At 38.5% G+C, this 26271-nt stretch overlaps 3 protein-coding genes across 6 annotated transcripts; all 3 read right to left on the bottom strand.

Moving 5' to 3' along the window:
- Positions 1-104: 104 nt before the first annotated feature.
- On the bottom strand, positions 105-8461 carry LOC133718852 (UPF0496 protein At4g34320-like). Of its 4 annotated transcripts, XM_062145730.1 has the most exons (3): positions 8323-8461; positions 6780-8218; positions 105-548 (listed from the first exon to the last, which is right to left on the bottom strand). In XM_062145730.1, the coding sequence occupies exon 2, from the start codon at positions 7952-7954 to the stop codon at positions 6791-6793; it is 1164 nt and encodes a 387-aa protein (XP_062001714.1). In that variant the 5' UTR covers positions 7955-8218; positions 8323-8461; the 3' UTR covers positions 105-548; positions 6780-6790. The 4 variants fall into 4 exon arrangements, with proteins under 4 accessions (XP_062001714.1, XP_062001725.1, XP_062001719.1 ...); XM_062145741.1 differs by having other exon boundaries at positions 105-595; positions 6780-8329; XM_062145735.1 differs by having other exon boundaries at positions 105-544; positions 6780-8329.
- Positions 8462-12914: 4453 nt separating this feature from the next.
- Positions 12915-15222, bottom strand: LOC133746516 (eIF-2-alpha kinase GCN2-like). Its single transcript, XM_062174718.1, has 5 exons — positions 15132-15222; positions 14880-15034; positions 14547-14674; positions 13250-13446; positions 12915-13141 (listed from the first exon to the last, which is right to left on the bottom strand). Exons 1-5 carry the CDS (start codon positions 15220-15222, stop codon positions 12915-12917), a joined length of 798 nt encoding a protein of 265 aa, XP_062030702.1.
- Positions 15223-22149: 6927 nt separating this feature from the next.
- On the bottom strand, positions 22150-23787 carry LOC133718832 (geranylgeranyl pyrophosphate synthase, chloroplastic-like). The gene has a single exon (XM_062145712.1). The coding sequence runs from the start codon at positions 23419-23421 to the stop codon at positions 22324-22326; it is 1098 nt and encodes a 365-aa protein (XP_062001696.1). The 5' UTR covers positions 23422-23787; the 3' UTR covers positions 22150-22323.
- Between the last annotated feature and the right edge of the window lie 2484 nt (positions 23788-26271).

The raw sequence follows: 26271 nt of genomic DNA, 5'->3' as shown, positions 1-26271 counted from the left end.
CGTTCTTTCTTTGAAGATTGTTATTGGGACGAGTAGTCATCTAAAATTATTCGATAAGAACGGTGTGTACTCATCTTTAAAAGATACAAAAGTATATATGGAGGGAAAGCGAGGCTAATGTTCATCACCAAATTCATTTGAAAATGTGCAGAACTGCATGTTCATCGTACTTATAAACTAGGCTACAAAGATCTCAGTACAAGCAAATAACTGGGAAAAGAAAAATAATTCATACAATCATGATAATCTTAAGTTAACTCAGAGGGGCTAGCAACTAGCAACATAGTCACCCTGAGCAAACTTGTCCTCTGGATAAAACACAGCTACAACCGGATTCCCACTAAATTTCCAGCCATTCATCCCTTTGCGGGCTTTTATAGAACCACCAACATCCGCTTACTCCAAAACACCTGCAAATACATATAACTCAGCCTCTCAACAGAAGCAGTACGTCTTCCCTAATACTGAGCCAGTTCATATTCCTCATCTTCATTGGGAACATATAGCCGCAATGTATCAGACTGAAGAGAAACAATCTCCATCTCTACCTAAATAGAGAAGCACGAAACAGAACAGTTCTTAAATCCATCTCATACTGCATATCAATATATGGAGACACAAAAGTGAATGAGAGAAGATGAGGAATATGATTCAGCAAAATTAAGGAGATTAAAAGAGAGAGAGTAAAGTTTAGTTTTGGAAAGGATCTTTCAGCAACCAATAATAAAGCAGTACAAAATTTGGCTAGTGTTGAAGGATATCGACATAATGTGTGCCTCTACAAACTAGGGTTTAGAGTTGTAATAGGAATGTGTTCTAAGTATTCAATTGTAATCGGATTCTATTACCTTTTTGGGTACCTTGTAACTCCCTATTTAAAGGGCTCCTATTATCAATAATATACACACAATTCTATTCTCCTACAACACGTTATCAGCACGAGTTCTAACCCTAGCCGGAAAAAAAAAGAAAAAACCCTAAAAACCCTAAACATCAAAATCTGCCGCAGCCTCCCTGCCTCAGTTTTCCTGCCGAACCTGCAACCCTCCCCTGCAGCCTCCTGCTGCATCTTCCTGCAACCCCCTGCACACCACGCTGCTGCTCCCTGCACACCTGCGCATCAGTCCAAGCACCAGCCTGCACGCACCTGGTGGCCCATACAGGCCTTGCTGCTGCCGCACCTTTTGCCGCGCAGCCCATCAGCCTCGCAGACCTGCAGCCGAGCAGCCCAGTAGCCCAGCAGCCTCGCAGCCCCGCAAGCCGCAAGCCGCAAGCACTGCAGCCCCCTGCACACCCGCCCAACACCAGGCCTCCACAGCGCCGACCCGATCTCGACCCGCCTGCAGCACCGACCCGTTCTCGACCCGCCTGCAGCAGCCCACTCCAGCGCCTCGTGCCTACACCTCCGCGCCTCCCCGTCTGCCAGCGCCCCGCGACCGCATCTGCAAACCACCCATCGCTGCAGACCAGAAGAAGACGCGGCAGCAAAGAACAGAGGAAAGAAAGTAAGCAAGAAGAAGAAGACCGAAAGAAAAAAAAAGAGGAAGAAGAAAAAAAAAAAAAAAAAAGTAGAAGGGCTGGGCCCGAAAAAAAAAAAAAAAAAAAAAAAAAAAAAAAAAAAAAGGAGGAAGAAAAAAAAAGGGGAAGGGAGAAGGGCAGCCCACCAACTGCCAATTTCCGACCAGATTCCAGCAATCCTAATTTAGCTACACGCCTGCATCAACACGCGCGTGTCTTCAAATCAAAAACAATCACGTAAGTTTTTATAATTAAGGTTGCTGCTTTCTTGTATTTAAATTCCTTTTATTTCCTGCAAATATTGGAATATATGTTGCCAAATGATTTTGATATTGGAGTTACCAACGTCTCTCTCTACTTTCCTGGTCATATTTGATTGGAGTTACCAAACGGATAGAGTGACTACAATGTGTCTTACTTTGATTTTATTTTGGATTAGATTTTGGAAACTTTGATGTAATCATTGGCTATTAATAAAGTGTCAATTCTTTTACTTAATGTCTTGGACATACCTTAATTCGAACTTTATTATATAAGAGCCAATGGTTTTCATGTGGAAACACATTATGAGAATGGACAGAGTTCCTTTGCATCACCTCTAATGACTACGGACATAAACGAGTATTAGAGAAACTTATGTGTCGCTCTAGTGGGTTGTATGCAACCACTATTTGAGTTATTGAATCCAACTATGTCATGAGAGACGACTTATGGGATTTTGGCACATATAGGCTTTGACATGATGATCCGTGTATTAAAGACTTTACACGGACATCCATTTTCAGAACGAAGAAAAGTAAGAACCAAGAATTGGTTCGAGGAGCTGCACATGCGCCTCATGGCCCCATGATTGTGCACAGACAGGCCATAATTGGCCGGCACCGCCTACCCCCTGCGGCAAATACATGGCATTGACGCCATAAACTCCTCTCTCTACTTCTCAAGTCTATTGTGACATTATGGCTTAACCAAAACCTTCCTTGGTTGATTATAAAGCCCATGTTTCGTTCTGTAAAGCCTGTTATTTAGGATTGAGACCATCCTATGCAAAGGAGATTGAGGAAATAATTCCATTCTCACAAAGAATCTAAAGGAATTCTATGGATTTGATCAACCAACTTGCGGACCATATAGATGTTTTATGGTGTTGGTTGATACGCAAACACGCTGGTCACGTGTTGTGCCATTATCCACTCGTAATGCTGCTTATACTACACTCCTAGCACATAACATATGGCTACGGGCTCACTACCCAGATCATCCCATTCAGTTAATTTGACTTGATAATGCTAGAGAGTTTACATCGAAAATTTTCGATGACTATTGCATATCATTGGGTATTGATATCAAGTATCATATTCCCATGTACACACCCAATTGGTCTCACGGAAAAGCCACCTTTAAATGACTACAATGGTAGCCCGGACATTGGTAATGCGCACCAATATTTCCGCTTGGGTTATGCAATATTGCATGCAGCTATGCTAATTCGTCTACGACTCATAGCAGCCACTCAACTTTTATTTGCGTTACAGCTAGTGACTGGGTTCGAGTCTTATCTCGTACTTATGCATATTTGAGTGTGCGGTTTATGTGCCAATTGCGCCGCCACAGCGCATCAACATGAGTCATTGCAACGAATGCATATATATATTTGTTGGACATGAGTCTCCAACTATAAAGTCCGCTATGTAGAACCCTTGACAGGCGATCTCTATTTCGCTGGATTTGCGAATTGTCACTTTGATGAGACAGTCTTCCCGTCGTTAGGGGGAGATTAGAACGTCAATGTTCAACAGGAACGACAGGAATTGGCGTGGTCTGTCCCCACTATGTCTCATCTTGATCCCCTAAAAGTGACGAGATCACATATACCTGCTGCAAACATGCCTGCAAGGATTGATGTCCCCACAAGAGGACATGGTGCCACCCAGAAGATGGGTACGGCAACACCACCATGGATGGTGGTATGGTGATGCCACAAAGGTGGCATAATGGCGTCATAGGCCATGGGTTCCGCTAGAGAGCGTAGGAGACCCATAGGTTCGATGGATTCTCGCCCTAAGAAGAGAGCGAGTTTGGCACAACTTGATCCATTGATCATTGATACTCAAAATCCGTCTCATGAGAATATTTTGGATTGTGGTTATGTCCAAGAGACATCGTTGGGGGACGCCTCAATGTTAGAACCAATTCCTGAGAATATAGAGATCTCTACGAACTACACTAGTGTACATGAGGACGTGGAATTATTGAGACCAATGACATCGAACCTTACTCCGTTGAAGAATGCCAACGTAGAGAAACTTGGCCTAAATGGAAAGATGCGATCCAGGTTGAATTGGATTCACTAACGAAGAGGAAGGATTTCGGGCCTGAGATGCCAACACCTCCTAACATAAAACCTGTTGACATTAATAGGTCTTCGTTAGATAGCGTGATGAGAAAAAGAGATGATAATCTCGCCTTATGGCGCAAGGCTTCTCACAAAACGCCCTGGAATCGACTACGAGAAGACATATTCTCTCGTAATGGATGTCATTGCACTCCACTACCTTGTCAGTTTGGTAGTTTCCAAATAACTGAACATGCAGCTTACAAATGTGGTCACTACGTATCTTTATGGGGATCTAGATACGAAATATAATGAAGGTTCTTGTGAACTTCATTTACCCAAGTCAAGTGGCTCTAGACCACGGAGCGCGTTTTGTAACGAGGTTGAAACGCTCACTAAAGTGACTACTTGATTGGGAAGGGATATGATGAACTATGCCCACGCGTTTCCATGACAAGTTCCGGATTTGCAATTGTCGCGGTTTATGTTGATAAACATAATTGGAACCCTTGTGAGTTAAGGAAAACCGCTGAACACCTGAAATCCGAGTTTGTAGGGAAGGACCTTGGGAGAACACGGTTTTGTATACCGTGTCAATAGATGCTTAGGCATTTTGATAAAGTCAAAGATGCACTCCCATGGTTGTCTGTAGTCTTGGCCCTAAAAGGGATCCGTTTCGTCCCAGGGATGATGACGAAGACGTGTTAATAGCAGAAGTGCTTACTTATGTACAATAGGCACATTATTGTACTTAGCACAATACAAGACCGGACACCTCAATTATTATGAACTTGTTGGCTAGATATAGCCCCGCGCCAACGCAACGCCATTAGATTGGCATAAAGACAATCTTTCGATATTTGAGAGGTACGATTGATATGGGCTTGTTCTATCCCTACAGAGAAAAGAGATGACGGAAGTGTGGGATCGGACCCCACAAGGCAAAATGCCACCTTCCGTGCTCCTCCTCCCCTCCATCAAAATGACAACAAGCACTTCTAAATATTGAAGTAAACCAAATCCGATCAGAGGATAATGTAACGGACTTATTTACTAAGTCGTTACCAAAATCCACCTTCGAGAAACATGTGAAGAGCATCGGATTGAGAAAGTTATCCGAACTCCCATGATTGTAGCAATCAGGGGGAGATATTGACATCAAGGGGAGGCATGATGTCTACATGTTCGATCTCGAAGAGTGAAGGACGTGTTGTGCTCTTTTTGTCCTTCGACCAGGGTTATTTTTGTCCCACAGGGTTTTTGTTACCTGGCAAGGTTTTTAACGAGGCAACAATCAAAGCGTCATCACCAAGTTTGAGCGGCACAAGGGGGAGTGTTGAAGGATATCGACATAATGTGTGCCTCTACAAACTAGGGTTTAGAGTTGTAATAGGAATGTGTTCTAAGTATTCAATTGTAATCGGATTCTATTACCTTTTTGGGTACCTTGTAACTCCCTATTTAAAGGGCTCCTATTATCAATAATATACACACAATTCTATTCTCCTACAACAGCTAGTTTATAGAAGGAAACAAATAAATAAATAAATAAAAAAGATAAAAGAAAAAACAAAGGAGGGAAAAGCATCGGTTTATTAAAACACAGAACAACATCAGCAAGAAAAGGTCCATAAAACATGAAAACCGCCTAGAGCCCATGACACTGGAAACAAAAGTGAAAGCTTTGTTTTTTTCCCGGCCCCTCATCAGTCAATTATCACTTTTCCTACAATTTAAATCTACCGCATCCCCCTCACGATGCTTATAGATAACCGTTGCACCAAGATATCTTCATGACTAACTGCCATTTATAATCCTCTTTATTTTGCAGAAATACAGTTGTTTGCCTAAATCATGTATGACGGCTTTTCATAAGCTAAATCTCTGTCAAAAACTATATACAACCTTTCAGCACACCCTTCTAATATATGATAACTCACAACTTAAGTGTAACGGTTAACTTCAATACCATCCAATCATGCCGTCTATAACAACATTAAACATCAAAATAACATCATTCATCAAATTCAAGTACATCTTGCAATATAGGAACTAGATGATAAAGTCAAAGCTGAATGAAGAAGTAAGAAACTGTTTGCACTAGATCTTACTTGAAATTTGGAACACAAGAACCTCCTAAAACACGACACTGGTAATTAACAAAACTGTCCGGTTCATTCTTTGTCCACTCATCAATAACAATCAATTGATCAACGTAAAAGGTGTATTTTGTCCAAAAGTTTAAATCTACTGTATTCATTCACAATGACTATAGATTACCATAGGAACGAGAGATATCTTCATGACTAACCACTGTATTTCTTAAAACAGGTATGAAGGGTTTCCAAAAGACAAATCAGTCTTTCAATGCACACTTTTATTATCTGAAAAACTCACAACTTAAGTGCAACCGTTAACTTCAATGTCATCCAATATGTTTTCTATAACAGCATTAAACAGCTAAGGAACATCATTCATCAAATTCAAGCACATCTTGCAATATAGGAACTAGATGAAAAAGTCAAAGCCGAACGAAGAAGTAAGAAACTCATTGCACTAAAGCTTGTTATCTGAAAAACTCACAACTTAAGTGCAACCGTTAACTTCAATGTCATCCAATATGTTTTCTATAACAGCATTAAACAGCTAAGGAACATCATTCATCAAATTCAAGCACATCTTGCAATATAGGAACTAGATGAAAAAGTCAAAGCCGAACGAAGAAGTAAGAAACTCATTGCACTAAAGCTTGCTTGAAATTTGAAACACATCAAGTACAAGCTTGCTTAACAATAGTCATACATTGTCCTTTAAGAAGGCCAAATATGGGTCATTGACCCAAAGTGCAGAATTTTTCATTCAAAAATGCACTCTACATTTCGCTAAATAGATCACCAACAAGAAAATAGTGATCAGGAGAACATACCAAATGGCTGTTCATTTGATGGGATGCCTAATTATTCTCTGCAAAATCACTGTCCTTGCCTTCCTTATATTCCGGCCACACTTATCAGCGTTTTGGCTTAAACTTTCGATGGTTTCCATAAACTTTTCCAGCTTTTTGTTGATCTCAATCATCACGATCTTCACAGCATCCTCTTCTCTAATAGCAAAGTCAGCATTCTGAAGCAGTGCCTCAATCTCGATTTCAAATTTCTCAACAAGCACCCTGATGTTGTTCAAGTCTGTCATTGTAATCATACTTCCAACCTGCATTGAGCTTATTATCTCCCTCTGCCCTTTCAGAGCCCTCTCGTAGCGGCTCCAAAGCATATTACACCATTTTCCAACAGAACCTATCGGAACAGCCAGTGCACCTGCCAAGGCGGTTACAAGTGGCGGTGCAGCAATGGCAGCTGCCACCACCGAAAATATCAATACAGACACAAAAGTGGCAACAAAAATAACATTTGACACTTTCCGCCAAGCTTTCACTGATTTCAACTTCTTATCAAGCTTTCTCTTTCGGACTTGCAATTTCTGGAGCATCGATGCCTGTTGGTTATAAACTGCCCGAAACAGTACAAAGAACTCCTCCGTGAAAGGGTCTCCGGCTGCCTTAAATGCCCTCAACTCCTGCAATGTCCTTACACACCCCTTCCCTTCGAAACCAGCTTCTACTTCTTCCTCAAACCGCCTCACCGCAGCCTGAATTATCAGCTGATTGTTCACTGCACGCTTGAGACATCTCTCGAGGGCAGTACAGAAGTCCAATGTCTGGAGACTGTTCTCAAAGTACTCCTCCACTAGAGAGAACATCTCTTGATTGTTCCATACATCCTTCTTGCATTCGAGAATGACACTGACCACTTCCTGGTTCATCTCAAGCAAACAATCAGTGACCTCTTTGAGTGAATCCAAAGATAAGGACCTAACTTCAACTCCAGTGGAAAGTGAGTTGAAGACTCGGCTAGTGCGCTGTTGGAGAGATACATCAAACGATTGTAAACCCGAATCGAGCTTACAGGCTGCCTCATAAGAGCTCAAATGGGATGTGTACTCGGATTTGGTATTGTTTTCGACGGGCTGTTGTGGCGGCGGCGGCGGCGGGGGTGGTGGTGCATCAACACCTTTGTTTTTACTGCAGTTTCCTCCCATCATTGGCTTTCAGATAATTTAAAGCTCCGAGAAATCAAAACTATGAGTTGTGTAGTAAAAAAAAAAAAAAAGAAAATTCCTTTCCTCTTTCTAGTCTTCAATTCAATCAAAAGATCATAAATTTAGCAAAAGCTTGTAAACCCAGCTACCAAAATGCAATCTCAATGCAAAGAAATCCTCAGAAAGCTACAAACTTTGAGTTAAATCTAGTCCAAGAGTGGATTGTAGAACTAGAAATGACCCAAGCACTTCAGTTTAGATCAGATCCTAAGCACCCAAAAGCTAAATTTCAGTGGTGAACTAAAAACCAGAGATCAAAGACTGGAAGTCAAAATGTGAAAGCTGCGGAGTATGCTATAAGATCTTGGTACCTGGAATTCAGCTCAAGTATAAAGATTGCATGAAGCTTCCACCCACCTCAGTCCTCCACAAAGTGAAGGAATCTGAAATTCCAAGCAAAGACTATGTCTTGCAAGACCCAGAAGTCAATGGTCCCCAATTCGAAGGCATGCCAAATCGCATGGTAAGGGATGAGGTTTCATTGGAAATGGAAGGGTTTAAAGGCAAAGGAGACCCGAGATGAAAATGGAAATGGAAAAGGAAAAGGTGAGGAAAGAGGTGATTGGTGAGGTTAGAGGCCACAATGTCGTCAATCACGAAGAGTGTCTTTTCCTCAGAGTAGAAGTTTCAAGTTTCAACTACTCTACAGGTATTCTATATGTCTTGTCTGAACAACAAGACAAAACAATATCTGAAACTCAAAAGCGATAGGCAAATATTGAAGGGGGAATATTTTAGTATATGCTTGGATTTTCTCAAGCAAGTAGCTCACATGAAAAGGCCATACTTTAAATTTTAAAGTAATAATGGAGTGTAATGCAGTTGGATCTTTTGTTTGGAATTGTAGGCTAAAATTTGTTCAACTTTGTATTTCAGCTGTGAATTTTAGATTCAATAATATATGAAACCCAAAATAAAGTTGATCATACCATTTTTTTTATGCTTAAACTCTGTGCATCTAAATGGGTGTCATCAGTATCTTAAAATCAAGTAGAGAATTCAAGCTTCTCTTGAGTATCTTATTTGAAAAGAAATTAATATTAGAATATGGAGATTTTGAAAGGTCAAATATTTCTTTAATTTTTAATCAATGTCATTTCACCTACCAATTCTGACTGTACAAATAGTCTAATTCCATTCAGTTAATTCAGGTTTGCATCTCAATCATGTACAATAATAAAGACTGGTTCTTTCCTTTTTCTACTAAGGAAAGATCAGTTCGTCTCATGTATCTGTTAGCTTTTGGCCAGAGTCGGCATTGAATTTTCAGAGACTTACAGTAAAAATCTAAATGAGGCCTATTAATTACAAGATTTAAAAAAATGTGTATATATATTTAAAAAACTTGTAAAAAGAAGATAATAAAAATGAACAAAACAAAAACAAAGAAAGAGAGTTCCCTGAGGTTCAAACCGGTAATGAAAATACCTAGCGCTCTGCTAGGGTTGGGAGAGAGCCGCTCGTGGCCTCTCTGTACCTTCCTCCATCGTCGATGGAGCAAATTTTCAACACTGTTCTCGGCGCCGTTACCTTGGCGCACGACTTCCATCGTGCGTGCTTACCAGTTGCGGCAAGGATGCTTCCCGGCAACGTCTTTCTGGTCCCAGCCTCTATCTGATCGTGGTTGGTGGGGAAAAGAAGGGGTCGTGCCACCTTGCTGGGGTGGAATGGCACCGGCTGTGAATCATCTCCGACCGAGTCGGGCAAGGCTGAAAGTGGGTCTCTTGGATAGATCTGGTCCTGCGGTGGTGCGGTGTACGGCGTACGATTGCTTGACCAAGAGTACTGATGATGGGACGATGACGTATCGGCGGCCGGAGTGGGCGTTTGGCTTCGGTGATGGCTTTTCTCCAGATCTGACCAGCGGGGCTTGGGTCTGGTGCAGAAGCTTTCCGGTCATCAATGGGCATCGCCACAAGAGTGGTGAGGCAGGCGACAACGCCTTGATTAGTGCGAACAGGTCCAGGACGAGGTACCTCCTGCGAGGATCGGCGGCGCAGCGGCTGGGGTCGTGGACAAGGCAGGTCTGGGTGCCCAACTATGGATATGGACCTGGGCTCCTCTTGGTTTGGGCTTTTCAAGATGGGCCTTTGATTGGGTTCTGTCTTCTATTTGGATTCGTATTTGGGATCCAGGAGACTTCTTACGGATTCCTCTTTCTGCTATACTCTGGATTTGGAATTTTGGCTACCTAGGTAGAAGATTGCTCTCTACTCGACATATTAATTTGTGTGGAGTGGGTAAGGTCGGTCACACTACCGTCGGTTACCTTGATAGAAGGTTACCCTCTATTCGACGTATATTTTTGCGTGGAAGTATGATCGGCCATACTATTGGTACCGTTTTACATAGCCCGAATTACATTCGGTGCTTCATCAAATGCTTAATTGCATCCCTTAATGCCCTTGTTAGGTTTTATTTCCGATGTATTATTGCATCTAGTATTGTTTTTGTTGTTTTATATTTTGATGTAGTTTCTAAAAAATAAAAAATAAAAAGGTTCAAACCTAGGTAAATGTGTATATATATTTTAAAAACTTGTAAAAAGAAGATAATAAAAATGAACAAAACAAAAACAAAGAAAGAGAGTTCCCTAAGGCTCAAACCTAGGTCCTGGCAATTAAAAGAAGAGCACCTTACTATTCTCAAAAAAAAAAAAAAAAAAAAAAGAGCACCTTAACAAACTACACCACTTCGTACTTATGCAAACATTTGAAATTTGAAATTTTTATATTATATACACATGCTTTTAGGGTGGCGGCAGAAAAGAAGAAAAAAGTTTTTTTTTTCTTCTAGGGTTTTTTTTCTTTCTCGAAGCTATGGTTTTTTTTTCTCTTGACTATTTGCTCAGAGCGTGCTGATAACGTGTAAAAGTGAATTGGAATTGGTCTACTCATTTCATTTCATAGTCCCTTTATATAGGGATAGAATTACAACGGAAACATCAATTAACATCAATTACAATAATGATAGTAAATGCTGATTGTGATGTGATTGCAATTCCTTGATTCCATCTTCGTCAGTTACTTTGACGAAGACATATAATGTGTTTATCCTTTAACATTGCTTCAAATTTGATATATTTACAAACCCAGCATTACAGCATAACTTCTACTTTGGTATAAAAATCCGCCTTCACATCAACTTCATCTTCCTCAAAACGATAACCCTCATATTATCAACTATTTTTGAAAAAAAGATGAAACCTGTAGCTAGGGTGCGATTTATAAAAAAAATACCGTACCAGGCACACTGTCCTATAGGAAAATATGCAAATATGCATATTTAATTCTCTATATATATACACGATCGAAGCAATATGGTGTTGAAACTTTGAGTTTTTTTTTTTTAGATATCCAGTGTTTTCGTAGACAGATTGAATCTTCCATGACACTTCAAATTGTCCCTGAATCATCCATGGCATGGCTCCTGGTGGGATATATATTTACTATGTTATTTTGGGATCCGGCTCCTCTAAAGTGAGGAGGTTATAAATTTACGTCAATTTCATAAAATCTTGACCATCTGTCCAATCTAAGGGTCCTGACAATTGACACATCACTATTCCACTAATTTTTGGTTTTTCATCTTAACCCTAGTTAACTTTCCGTTCTCCAAAAAAAAAAAAAATGGGGAATTTCTCGTCAAGTTCCTTCTTCGTTCTTCCTTTCCTATTTCTCTTTACTTCCATGGCTGCGTACTAACCATAGAATGACTTCTTGCACTTGTGTTAATTAATATATTCATCAAGCTAGAATCAATTCTATGTTATTCATTCTATTTTCATAATTACGAATCAAATTATCAAATTGTTTATGGTTTGGGTACTAGAGAACTCGGATGACCAGATTCAATTTTCATAATCCTATGCTCATCTTTGATGGGCCTGAGAATTAGAAAATTGTTTATTAGCTTGATCATGCATCATCAATATTAATGAACTCATCTTCAGCATCGCAATTGAGAATCTGCTATGTGATGAGTTCAAAAACTTAATCATGGAATTAAGTTCAAGAGTTCTTAAAATTCATCAAGATGCAATACTAAATTAAGATATATTAACTCCATTGGAAAAAAAAAAAATTCCCTTCTCTTCCAACACAAAAAAAAAAAACAACAACAAAAGCAAGTTCAGTGTGTATTTTGGTCTTCGATCATGGTTTAGGTATCTTCAGATGTCTGTATTAATGGAATTCCACTTCAAATCAACATTTTCAAAAGTCCTAATCCTCTGTACAGTGTACAACATCAGATTTGTGATTATGAAAACAGAATAAATAGCATAGGATTATTTCTTTATGAATTTATTAATTAACAGAAGTGCAAGAACAGTCATTCCATGGTTAATGCACAACCATGGTAGCAAAAGAGAAATAGAAAAGGAAGCACAAAGAAGAACTTGACGCAGAGAAGAACGCTGACCATAAATTCCTCTTTTTTTTTTTTTTTTTTAGAGAGTTAACGGCAAGTTAACTAGGATTTAGATAAAAAATAAAAAATTGGTGGAATAGTGATGTGTCAATTGTCAGGACCCTTAGATTAGATAGAGAGTCAAGATTTTATGAAATTGACATAAATTCACAACCTCCTCACTTTAGAGGAGCCGGATCCGTTATTTTGAATGACCAAAATGAAATGAAAATTGGTGTGGACTTCATCATTCTATCTTTGTGTTAAACATTTTCATACATACAGTTAACTGCATGCATTTGGTTGACATGGTCGCTTGCCCTGTGAATAACAATGAGAATACTATGACTTTTGCAGATGTTAAAGGCGTCTGATTTGCAGAACTGAGATCAAAACAAACATAAATGTGTTTCGTTTTCTTATATATGTTTTCTTTTTTTTTTTACCGAAAAGATGAATATCTTCGATTCATGAATGCAAGAAAAAAAATCTTTTACATTTTGAGATATTCGAAGCAATTAAAGATTTCGTACTCGAAATGGAACTTAGCAATTAAATCTTTTACATATGTTGTGAAAGGTTGGAGCATCTCAAACAGTATAATCCCTAGGCTGAAGATGTCTGCCTTGCAATCTGGCTTTGCCCTTGCATCGTCATTCATCCTCTCAGGTGTATGGTAAGCTGAATATGTTGCCAAGTCATCTTTGTCATCTTCTTTACCTATAGTTTTCGGGTTGGACAAAAAAATAAAATAAAATTAGAACATTAACTTGCTAGATCATTTCAGTCTTAGATCCATCCATTATTCAAAATCAAACTTAAACTCACCTAGTCCAAAATCAGTGATTTTGGCTACACCATCACGGTAAAGGATATTGGCTGTGGAAATGTCTCCATGCATTATACTTTTACCATGGATATATTCCAGACCATGCACAACATCTCGAAAAGTCTTTCCACAGTCCTCTCTGGTCATCCAGTTTTCCTTGCAGTCTTCACCTAGCACTAGTTTTGTTTTCAATGCTCTGTAGAAACACGAAGAACTGTCAGCTCCGCATATGTTAATTCCAACATAAAATCTCACTCATGCATCCAACTGCCCCTCCACACCACTTATCTAGTTACTTATTATATGAATTTCATGCATTATGATTATGTGTATGATTTATGATGCTTGGAAGCAAAACAAGAAGCTAAGTCTTTTCCTTTCTGTGTCCCAATAAGCTTTTCAATTATGTGTAGATATAAGCTTTTCAATTATGTGTAGATACTTCTATAACTTCCAGGATTCCTACTTTATTAGCTAGAATATATAACATTGATAACTGCATTACTTTTCTTGCAGGAGTTGATGAAGGCAGATCAAGTGAAGAATGGGGCTGTTTGCATTAAAAATGTTAGTAGAAATGCAATGTTTACATAAACATTTATGTATGAATATGTAATCGATCACCTTTTGCGGCAACTATAAATAGGAGCATTTTGTAACTCATTAATGTTTAGGACTGTGGCTTGGGAGCAAAACGAGCCCTTCATTTCCTGATAAACTTGTTTCTGGATTTCATGTATTCAATCTCTATGCTGTTTGTATGACTTCTAGGATTCTTACAGAATATAAGACTCAAAAAGTTCATTTACTTGCTTGCAGGAGTCGAGGAGGGCAGATCAAGATAAAGCATGGTAGTGAATAACATGGCAGATACTTGGTATGAACGGGGGATCATCCTGATCTGGTGAACAAATGGAAGGAAAATTAAAAGTGATGCGTCCACAACTGAAATTGGTAAGGCTGTGGAAAAGAGCGCAGAGAGCTAAGTATCACATTCTTCTATATGATCATGAACAAAATAGAAGGGTTGTTGTGGAAAGTACTTTTTGTTTCCGATGTGGGTGTACAGAAGAAACTGGAATCCATGTTATCTAGGCTTGCTCTTAAGTAAAAAAGTGTTGGAAAATGACTAGTTTCACTAAGTTTGTGGCACAACTGTAATAAAGTTCATAGGAAATCTTGTTTTTAGGGATCTAGGTATAAAAGTTTAATGTGTAAATATTGAACACCTGTTGTGGTAAACGTTAATAGAACGTTATGCATAAACATTTATGTATGATTATAACTGTCAATTACCTGTCACACAGTTCCAGTTGGATGTACAAGCATGAATTGTTTATTTCTACTAGACCCATGTCTCGACCTTCATCAACCAAACCACAGTATTTGCTTTCAGTCCAGGACTGAACCAAAACAAAGAATGCCTATGTATTATATTAAGATTATACAATAACAAAATAGTGAATGTAAGAGTTTGGACTTTAGAACAGTACCTCATAGTACCGAGCAACATTCTTGTGATTTAGCTGGGACCGTCTTCTCACCTCCTTACCAGGAAAGTGCACCATATATTACTCATGGTAGTATGAAATCCAACTAAACCAAAGTACTGCATTTTAAGCTCTTTACCTTATCAGACATGCATGGCTGGTAGCTAGTTTGTGAGTTAGGGTCATCTACAAACACTTCACCAATAGAAATCTTCTTGATGGCATAGTTGTGTTCATCAAAGTTGTTTGTGCAGTGGACTGCAGTTGCACATCCTCCTGATGCTTGAAAGGATACTACAATACAAGAAAATGTTATTCAAATAACAAAGTATTAAAGACAGATCGAAGAAAAGAGAAATCATAAATTGAGCAAACTGTATGAATTAGCTACCAAGTAGTCTGTGTTCCGTGAAATGTGACAAGAAGAATGAGGGCAGCTGCTTCAGAATTACAAGAGAGAACGAAATCATGTCATTACTCATTACCAAACCTCTATAAAAGAATGGAATTTTATTATACACCCAAATTGTCATTCACTTATTAGATTAAACCCATCCTTAAGATTCTTTTAAGGTCCTTCTTTTAATATACATCCAAATCTATTAATTAGGTTCATCTAAAAAAAAACATATTAACTAGGATAAAAGTAAGACATGTTTTTGTTAAAAATTACTGAAGATGCCATAAGCTCCAGACATACCTATTGAAGTTTCATGTTCAATACGTATGTGTCGTTTGGTTGATTCCTCCTCAAGAACTATTTGTGTTTTGTTTCTTGTTCAATAGGTATGTGTCGTTTGGTTAATTCCTCCTTAAGAGGCGTTTGTGTTTTCGTTCCTGTTCAATAGGTATTATGTCATTTGGTTAATTCCTCATCAAGAGGTATTTCTGTTTTCGTTCATGTTCAGTAGGTGTGTATAGTATGTGTTTGGTTAATTCTTCCTCAAGAGGTATTTGTGTTTTCGTTTTTAGGGTTTATGTTATTGAACAGGTATATACGGGTTTCAACATGGCTAGCGTTTTTAATTTTTCTTTTTTCCTTTCCTCAATAGATTCTAAAAATTCTTGATGGCTAAAGGGTACTCCCTACCTAGATTTTAGGAAGATTTAAAGAAGACTTTCTTTTTCCTCATAATTCAAATTATAAAATGCTACATTTAATGAAGATTTTCTTTAATTAGTATCCTATATAATCAGAAGAGCAAAATAATCAATTGAAAAACATGAAAATATCTTAATTATAAATATACACCCTAAAAAGAAAGTTCAATTATGTGAATTGGGTGTAAATTTAGAAAAAAGTATGGATGAATACAGGCTTGATTTTTTGGGTTTATATCTAATTTTCTCTTATAACAATCCATTGAATAAATGTTCATCACCTTGTTAACACCAGGTGGTGCCAAATATGTGTTGATGGTTACTCATGTTATCGAACGCCTGATCTCACCCATCTGCTGAGGCATGTTGGCTTGAAAATTAACTGATGAGATTGAGCACAGGTGAAAATTACATATGTAAGTAATACATATATCCGGATAAGCTTGAAAACAAAATATATATTCAACATCAAATAATTTCGATCACCTCAATTCACAGTCCTCACTTAATGAGACATGCACATAACAAAAATTCACTGGTGGAATCTCTTTTAAGTTTATAAATTTAGGTAAGATTTTACACTCTATCCAAGCAATCAGTATATAAAATAGGGGCATTTCGCTCTCCTTTGTTTACTCTGATGCCAAAACAGAAATTAAGCACTAAGATTTCAAATTCAGAAAAGAAGTTTCCGGCCCAGTTAAACGACTTGGATCTCTAATATACTGCGCCACCTAATCCACCACAACACAAGTGATCAAGTGCCATCAGCTAACAAATTAGTATAAAAACTATGATCAAATTACAACTAGTTCCATAGGTCCAGCACAAATTCTTCCACGAAATTAAGCACAACTAGTACAGTAAGTTCAATTTAGGTTCAGATCCACAAAATTAAGAGCAAATAAGCATCGGAGAGCATCCAAAATTTCATGGACAATTGAAATCAGCTACAGGTAATTTGATACATTAAGTTCAATTTAGGCTAAGTTCATATCCACAAAACGAAGCACAATAAGCATTGGAGAGCATTCAAACATGGACACTTGAAATGGAGAATTGAAATCAGCACCTAAGATTACTCCCCAAACCTAGCAGCTATTTCTGTGTTGATTTGGTTATGACTTCACTTGTGTTTTCTCTCGAGTTTGTGTAGAAGAAAGATGTCAGAAACTGATGTTCTTGTGTCTACAAAGAACCTTAACGTCTTTTTATAAAGAATGGACAAGAAGACGCAACTGTTCGTTCAACTTGAATTTGATTTGAACGGTTACAACCAAAACCGTTTTGGATCAGTTTTATCCAAAATCAATTTTTATTTGTCTTTATCCGAATTTATAAAAAAAGAAAAATATTTTGATACATATCCAAGGCCCAAGAGTGTTACCTCCCATCCAATGGGCCTTCCCTTTGACTTTGTCCATTTCACTTATTACTTGTGTAAACATATATAAAGGGAGCAAGCATGAGCTTTGTCTCCAATGTGGGATCACTATCCCATTCCAAATTGGTTCTAACACGTCTTAGCCTGGCTTAATTATAGTATTAGATTGAGTAAGAGTGTTGAAATTAGTCTCCATTAGGCTACCATAAAGCTCTGGATTCAATGAGGAGTTATGGTTACAAATTATGTCGGAAGGAGTAACAATATGGAGGTGTTGGTGATAATTAAGATCATAAGGTTCTTCACAGATTGACTCTGCTTCCAAACTTCTTTAATGTGTTTTATCGACGATAGGTTCTTAAATGGTTCTTGCTTGATCATGCCTTTCTACCGTTTCTATTTTCCTAATAATTGTGTGTTGTCATTTCTATGTCATCTGTCGGGCCAAATTGGCCATACATCTGAGCCTGATAGTTCCTAAATACTTTTTTTCTTTGACCAATTTGAGCTAGTCTTAGGCAGTTTATGCTTTTTAGTTCATACTTCTCACTCACTAAGAATTATCAATAGCAATCCATTAAACCATTGATAAGGTGTAAAGTCAGGGATGTCATGAGCATGTTCCACAAATCAATATTTGAATGTCACAATCCTTGACAACATAGCCATATACTTTAGGTACTCAATCTGCAGCTCGGATATTAGAGTTATTGCATTTGTGTTTAGAGGAAATCTATCTGATGCTGAACTTTCTCACATATTCTCTAAACACTTTTTATATGAGGTTGCCACATTTTTTTTGTTCTTTGAATACCATACTTATTACTTAAGACCATCTTTTCGATGTATTTTTAAATAGTTTCTTTCTCCTAAGTTCCTAACTGCTTTTGATAAATAAATAAAAAAGTTCCTAACTGCTATAAGAGATTAATATTTTATGACGTGGGTTTATAACTGTCATCAGTTGGCGGAGCCATTAAGAGCAATGGTAATGGGCGCTCCTTGCGATTACCAAATACTTTCTGATTGTTTTATTCCTTTTTATTCTTGCAACAACATTTGATTGGACTGTATCACTGTACTGTATTGATGTCAATTGATGTTCCTCATACAGTCATACTTATATCCTTACAATTGAAAACGCCAAACCCTGTTAATTTTCTTTTACAGGCACGTCATTGTGTGTTATTTTGAACCTAGACAGGCTATTAAAGTTTCCAAACGCCAATCATAAGTGAGGGAAACTGTAAGTACAAAAGTTTGTACGTTTTATGTGTTGGCGTTCCCATACAAAAGGAAGTGAAATATCTTATCCCATTTCATCCTTAGAAGCTGGAAAAAGAAGCCTACAAAGTTCATCAAAACTGGTCTCGGAGAATTTCAGGTAATTGCATCTCATGTATAAGCATGGAATTGCAACATGTGTTGCAATCCCCAAGTCAGCCCGAGTCAGTCCTAGTCAACCCTACGTTTTAGGGAGTTTGTTTTTGGAAAGTATATTTTGGTTTTAAAATATTATTGTTTTAAAGATATTTTCTAACTGGTGAAATCGCGCCATTGAAGTCCTAGTCATTTTAGGATTTGTTTATTTAAATTGGAAAATCTTTTATTAAAAAGTCTTTTCCTATTAGGAGTCCAATTAGGGTAAATCTGGGTAAATCTTTGTGATTGAGGATTTGGTTTTTGTCCTCCATATATTCAGAAACGTGAGGTTATTTGGGGACTGCTTTTGAGACTCAAGAATCATTGTTCTTCTTGTGTTGCTTAGAAAGAATTGCATAGGAGTCTTGAGACACTTGTTCCATGTAGAAGTGTCTCACCAATCATTCATATACCTGCATTGATTCTCTCAAGATCAGTAGAGAAGATTGGTGTTGCAAGTGGAGCGATATTTGCAGATCGTTCAAGTGAAGAAGAAGGTCAAGATTCAAGACAAGCACCTCTTTAGTGAGTCTAGAGATTGTAGCCGCGTAGAGAGCTATATGTGTTTGTAAAGAACCATATCCTTCATCAATAAGTTGATTGATTTTATTTGGGTTCTCAAGAGTAAGAGCCCCGCAGTGTTTTTAATCTCAAAATTGAGGTTTTCACTGCGTAACCAAAATTGTGCTTTCTGTGTGATTTTTTTGATTTCTGCCCAGTAAGGATTGCAACGTGTCTATCAATCCCCATTTTCCAGAAAAACGTTTTATCAAAGTATTTTCAGAAACACCAGGCAATTCAGAGTGTTATGAAACTAGAAGCAGCAGAAGCAAAGTTGCAAGAAAGTCGAATATGGGAATACTAGGGAAGGGAGCAGCTGCAGCAATGGCAACAGTTGAGGCTCAACAACAGAGACTGACTCTCCAAAGGACCATTGCCATGGTAGTGCAAGTTCTTCTAAAATCTTTTATGAGTCGACTATGTGAAATACAGATATCTTTGGCTGTTTTATACTTTTTGAATGAGAAACAAACCACTGTTGAGATAAAAAATTAAAGATGGGTAAAACAGAGAGAAATGAGTAAGCTAAATCACAGCAGCATTCCAATCTAAGAGAAGCCTGATAAGTGATAACTCTTAGAAAACAGTTGCCTGAAGGGAAGCATCCCTGTGTATATGTCTCTGTTTTAAATTCCTAAAGGCGTTGCTAGACTGATAGCCAATCTCATGAGGGATTTTCTCTGGGACAGTGTAAGAGAGGATATGAAGGGACACTCGATAAGACGTGAATTAGTTTCTTGAATGAAAAATAGAGGAGGTTTAAGGGTTGGTAATCTGGTTGATAAGAGTGGTTGTGGAGAATCTAGCTGAATTGTTATCAATGTGGCATACTGTGAGTAGAAGCAAATGTTGTGTTAAAAGAAATGCAAATATATACGTGTGCTCCTAATCTTAAGCACACGTGTATTTTTTTTCATGAAAGTTTTACAGAACTTTACATTCCATATTTCTACATAAGTGGACTTGAGTGCAGGGTTTTCTACACCTTCTCCGTCTCCATCACCTTCCTCAGCACCAATAGATGTAAGATGTACGGAGTGAATTTGTATTAAGAATCAGAATACCCAAAATTAAGCAATTGATGGTACAAGTGAATGCCATCAGCGGGGTTGAAATAAATTAAGCATGCATTGAAGTGGTCAAGTAGGGTTGCATATGTTAGTTCGTGTACTTTTGGGCTTATTTATGAAGTAGGAAATGGATTGTGGATAGTTTCTGTGTACCTTATGATATATATTGTATCAGTAGTGTGAAGGAAAAAGGATGGATCACAAAATCTGCCAGGGGATAGAGTAGTATATACTCTTCTGTGGGAGTGACATCAAGGTATTGTATGCTGATATGCCGAAGAGCATTAGTTTGGAAGTATATCTATAATGAGGTTTATGGACAGTTTATGAAGACTTGCTTTATTTTTTTCTGTTTACATTTCAATGCAAAGATGGTTCAAGTAATTTATACTGTAAGGGCTCTTTGCTATATGCCATGGCTTTTAATCTAATTTCTTTATTTCTTTTCGATACTATATTGATTATAAGTTGGGTACTCCTATCTCCTATGAGACATCGCTATCATATTATGATAAAGCTATTGCTCTGAATCTAACGAATCTAACGTCTGTAGATCATGTTTACAAGAGAAACCTAAAACAAGATAAAAAAACTACTGTAAATGGGACTTATCAGAGATCTATAAATATGGGTGCCACCATTTATAGAGTATTTGCCGATTGACATTTTTCTGTATGGTATATTATTGTTTTCCAAATCCTCCCATAAACCGATGAGTTTGAACTACAACACTGTTTGTTTTTAGACAACACCTGTTCCTTGCCGTTTTCTCTCAATCCCAATTTCTTATTTCCAAATCTTCAAGTGTTGTTGAGTGTACAACTGCAGATCCATTCTTAGCAGTTCTAAGCATCACTCCAACTATATATATGAGGTTTGTTTTAAAAGCCAGTACGTTAGAGAAGGAAATTAAAACAAGAGGGAGGCTTAGGCTCACTCATTAGATCTGGCTGGGAACCAAGATGTCGGTTTGAAAGGTGTGAAGACTGAAGGGGGCGTAAAATGTGAATGTGAGCTGAGATTTGAAGCAGATGAGCTTAGGTTGAAGTTTAATAAAGCAACTGTGATATGCCAGTTGGGGCCCTATTTTTATAAACGGGCCAATATCTAGAGGGGAACTACTCGAGATTTAAGGAGCCCAAATCTAAGTTGCAGCAGTCAACGGTGTGTTAATAGAAGGGGAAAAGAAACAAACACAGAAAGAATTAAAGAATGAATCTTCTTATTCATCGAATGTACATGGGGTTTCTAAACTCCAATACCAACCTCATTCCGCGCAAATTTCAGCTTCTTTCTATTTTACAATGCATTCTATTCTTACCTTGTTTGTTACACATGGGGTTTGAATCCTGGCAAGTATAGATGCTGTAGTTACACGAAGTACACCCAGATTTGGGGGAACTGGCAAGGAGTTTAGAACCGAAAAGAAGACACCACCCGAAAAATGCGACTCATGAGTTAACTATGACCAGAGCGCATAACAATAAACATGTTTATCAGAATGTGAGAAAACAAACTAATGGACCTGCTCAGTCAATTCCCATTAATGCACCATACTACAATACCAGTAAAAATTGAAACCCTGCAGTACTAGAACATTCAACTCCTATAAAGTATAAACATATACATGGAAGTAATAGATTTTGCCTCCCTGGATCAAACCCCATGTCCTAATCCTTGATCATCTCTATGACTCCATTCTATTTCTCAACAGGTTCAATATAATCACCTGAAAACACCCAGCAACTCTGCATAACAACTCAACTTCTACTTGGCCAGAAACAACCAACTTCTACTTCTGCATTTTCATACCTATCCACAATTTTCTCAGAAATCAATCTATAGTTGAATGCAATAGGTAAAGTACGAGATTAACGAATACTAATTCCACATTTAAACAAAGATTTTGACACAGATTTGAAAAAGTAAAAATGTGTATATCTCGCATTTCATTTCAGAGGATGTAGTAAACTGTGAGAGACTCTAAATTGAGTAAATTCTAGTAGACAACCAATTCTAAAATACAACAGCAGAATCCCAACTCCTCAATTTTGCCTGTAAGCAATGTAATTAGCCAAAGCAATCAAAGGAGCAGCCTTTTCCGGGTCGAATCCGACGAGCTGTTCTTGTGCATCCCTATTAAGTTTCTCCGCAAATTCCTTCGATTTCTCAATCCCCATTAGCTTAGGATAAGTCACCTTATCAGCCACCAAGTCCTTCCCAGCAGTCTTCCCCAATTCCTGTGAAGACTTCGTCACATCCAGAATGTCATCCACAACTTGAAACAACAGCCCAATGTACCTCGCAAAAGTCCGGAGCTTTTCGATTTCCGAGTCCGACCCGCCTCCCAAAATCGACCCGAGAACAACTGCACATTCAAGAAGAGCCGCAGTTTTGTGGAGGTGTATGTACTCCAGGTGCTCCAGTCCCACATCGGATAACCCCTCGGAGTGGATATCCACGACTTGACCCGCCACCAATCCCTCCGACCCGATTGACCGGGCAAGCTCCTCCACGGCTCGGACGATTCTAGAAGGCTCGACGCCGACGGTGGAGACGGCGAGGTGCTCGAACGCGAATGATAGAAGCGCGTCGCCGGCCAAAACGGCGACGTCTTCGCCGAAAACCTTGTGGTTGGTGGGCTTCCCGCGGCGGAGGTCGTCGTTATCCATGCACGGCAAGTCGTCGTGGATCAACGACATGGTGTGGATCATCTCGACGGCGCAGGCCGCCGGCATGGCGAGGGACTCAGACCCTCCGACGAGCTCGCACGCCGCGACACACAGAACGGGTCGGACCCTTTTGCCTCCGGCGAGCAAAGAGTACCGCATCGCTTCGTGGATCGTAATCGGGTCTTTCAGCGAAACGGCGGCGTCTAAGGCCCGGTTGACGGACTCGGCCTTCTCCACCATGTAGGTCTTGAAATTGAAACTGGGCTTCCCGGATTCCTCTTCCTTCCGCTGCTCCTTCACAGTCTCCTGCTTGGTCAGGGTTGCCGTGACGGAACTGGGTCGGCGTCCTTTCGGAGAAGCGAAGGAAACGGGTCGGGTGTTGAGGCTGTGGAGGAGGTGGAGAGATGGGGATCTGGATCGGTTCAACATTGAACAGGTTTGGCCCCATGAGCTCAGATTCACACAGCTCATCTCGTTTCGATTAGCTCAAACAAATCAGCTTTTTCGACGATGGTGTGCAGTGTACAGAAGAAGAGGACTGTGTCTTGCTTATATGCGAGAATGGAGGTCCGTAAGTTTGGCAATTCTATTGAAGAGTCATATGCTGGGTCTGAATAGGAGGTAAGGATTAGACTCACATTAACGATTATGGAAGTGTAGAGAGAGAAACATAGTGACAGGAGAGGAGGAGAGAGAGGGGGTGGAGGAGTGGGAAGAGCAATATAGTGAGAGTGAGGGAGGAGGTGTCATCGAGGAGGATAGGATTTTGGGTTGGATAGGATATTATTGTGGACAATTGGCATTTCATTTCTTACCCGATCCGCCATGTGCATGTATAATTTGGCTCCTTTTATAGGTTTAGATTTTTCACAAATGGTAATATCAAAATTTTTGCAAAGAAATAAAACTGGGTGATTTGAGTGGATTCACATGTACTACGTTTCCAGGTTTCAGACCGTTCAGATTTTGTTTTCATTGATAAGAAGATAATAGATTCTTTTATGCAATTATAATGTTACAAGGTACAAAATTATTAATGATTACTAAATTATAATCCGTTTGACACTTAATTTACTTATTAAAAAAAAAAAAATATCAGTAAAAAAAGATTGAGTTTGTGTGTTTGTGAGTGCTGGCTTCATGCAGTGCGAGCAGGACAGATGCCGCATTTGTGTAATAAAGAACAAAGAAGACGGCAAAACGTGTTTTGAGCACAAAGCAATGTTTAAGTTGCATTCTTGTCGAGAAAAAAAAAATTGTTTAAGTTGCATGAAAACCCTCCAATTATCCTCATCGATCTTCCTCTTGTTCTCCGTTGGAATTCAACTCTGTGATGTGCTTCTCCGTTGGAATTCAACTCTGTGATTTGGTTCTTTCTCAACCAATATGTATCTGGGGCTAGCTCGTAGGTTTGTCCATTTTTTGGACAATAACTCTTGGACTTGACTCAAACTCTTAAATCAAAGAAGGATCGAATCTGCCCCATGTTGCTATGAGAAGTCCAACCCATGATCATCACACTCAATCGGACCCATGATGTTTTGTTTATAAATAAAGTTCCATGATTTCGGTCAAACCAATAGAAAGATTTATAGTACATACATTCGTAATTCAATACACAGACACATCAAGTTAATTAATTTGGTAGACTTTGCTTCATGCATTCGTACATTACTTAATGCATTGTAGACTAATTTATTTTAATTAATTTACATTTATATCAAATCAGTCTATATCCCTACATTAACGCACCGTAAACAAATAACTTTCAAGTTATTATTTCTTTTGGCAGCATCTTCGACATTTTTTTTAAGTTATTCAAATTATTTCAATTCATTATTCTGACTTTTCAAAGTTTTTGTAAATAATAACGTGTCGCTACAATATTTTCCATATGTGGCTACCAATTTTTGGCCTTAAATGCGTTTTTCCACTCTCGTAATTTTCATTATACGCGTATTTTGCTCGGCGAGACTCACGTTTTTGCTGCAGTCCACCAAAACACACACACTCGCAATGAAATGAATACATTGTCATACAGGTACAGTAGTATAGATAGTTACATAGTGCATAGGTTAGCCGGCACGACAGAAACAGGAAAGTCATGTAGCGATATACACCCGCAACCTGTATCCAGGAAAGTCATGCAGCAATGAGATTATACACTAATTTTCATTTTCTATAAGAAATTTCAAGACACAAAATGTGCATTATTTTCTCTAATTTAATCAATCTGAAACCAAACCTTGCTTCATTGTTATATGCTGCAGGTCCATTTCTGGCATCGTCAGTCAGAGAAGCAAACAAACATGGTGGCCAAACGACCTCTGTATTGTGCAAATTAAGACATTGGAAATAACGTCCGGTTTGTAGTTTAACAAAGGCCAGAAAAACTAGAGATTAAAAGTCCCTCAAAAAATGACAAGAAGCAAACCAAGCTGGGAGGGATCTCCATGACTCTCAAAAACTGACTATCATGTGTTGGCATTATTTATTTGTACAAGAAGACAGTGCTAAAGATGAAGAACCCAGCTATATATATCTGCCTACAAATTTGAGACCGAACATTCGGTATTTTGGTACAGGTCTAGATCCATGATCGATCACATGCAGAAATCAGAAACTTCTGTTAACAAAAACCAACAATGCCAGAGAACTTAACCCCTAGTGTAACAACTTAATCAAGTCACCAACACCAATGGAAATACTGGTTTGCTTAACATATATATCCAAGCAGTGGCGGATCCAGGATTCAAACCTTGGGAGGGTTTGAACTTCTTAACAAGAAAAAAAAAATTGTGGAGAATCTCGACGGTGCGAGAAAATTTTATTAATTGAACAAAAAAATATATACCCTAAACACTAAACTACCGAAACACAACAAATTGAAATCAATCTTAAACTCAATTTTTTTCCCAAATTGAATGAATTGAATTGAACGAATTGAAATATATGATAACTCAATAGAAATCGATAACGGCAAATCATCTATTAAAGATTGAATCATTCTCTTAAAGACTGTATCAATGTCTTTATTTCCTTTTGTCTTAATTAGCTTGATTCTAGCTCTCTGATTTTGTAACTGTTACTAATATTGAATCACACAATCATTGTATATGGAGCCAACTGTAATATAAATAGAAAAGCAATCTCAAGTTTGAGGTATGCAATCCAATTACAAAATCATTATCTTTCATGGTATCACAGCCCTAGTCTAACGACACAACATTTTTTTTTCCCTCTCCCACTCCCCTTGTTACGATGACTACCTCCAGTACTACTTCCAATCCTATTTCCCCTTCCTGTTGTTAAGCATTCTAC

The sequence above is a fragment of the Rosa rugosa genome, chromosome 1 (assembly GCF_958449725.1).
Source record: "Rosa rugosa chromosome 1, drRosRugo1.1, whole genome shotgun sequence".
Taxonomy (NCBI): Eukaryota; Viridiplantae; Streptophyta; class Magnoliopsida; order Rosales; family Rosaceae; genus Rosa; species Rosa rugosa.
Note: the sequence above shows the minus strand (reverse complement) of the source record. Positions and strands in the feature narration are given on the sequence as shown.

Bases quoted from the DNA above. Each gene is read 5' to 3' on its own strand.
- LOC133718832 (XM_062145712.1), bottom strand. From the start codon at position 23,421: ATGAGCTGTGTGAATCTGAGCTCATGGGGCCAAACCTGTTCAATGTTG.
- LOC133718852 (XM_062145730.1), bottom strand. From the start codon at position 7,954: ATGATGGGAGGAAACTGCAGTAAAAACAAAGGTGTTGATGCACCACCA.
- LOC133746516 (XM_062174718.1), bottom strand. From the start codon at position 15,222: ATGAGTAATGACATGATTTCGTTCTCTCTTGTAATTCTGAAGCAGCTG. The intron at 15,035-15,131 runs GTAGCTAATTCA...CTTGTATTGTAG, and splicing joins CACGGAACACAGACTACTTG to TATCCTTTCAAGCATCAGGA. The intron at 14,675-14,879 runs GTAAAGAGCTTA...TATAATACATAG, and splicing joins AGCCATGCATGTCTGATAAG to GCATTCTTTGTTTTGGTTCA.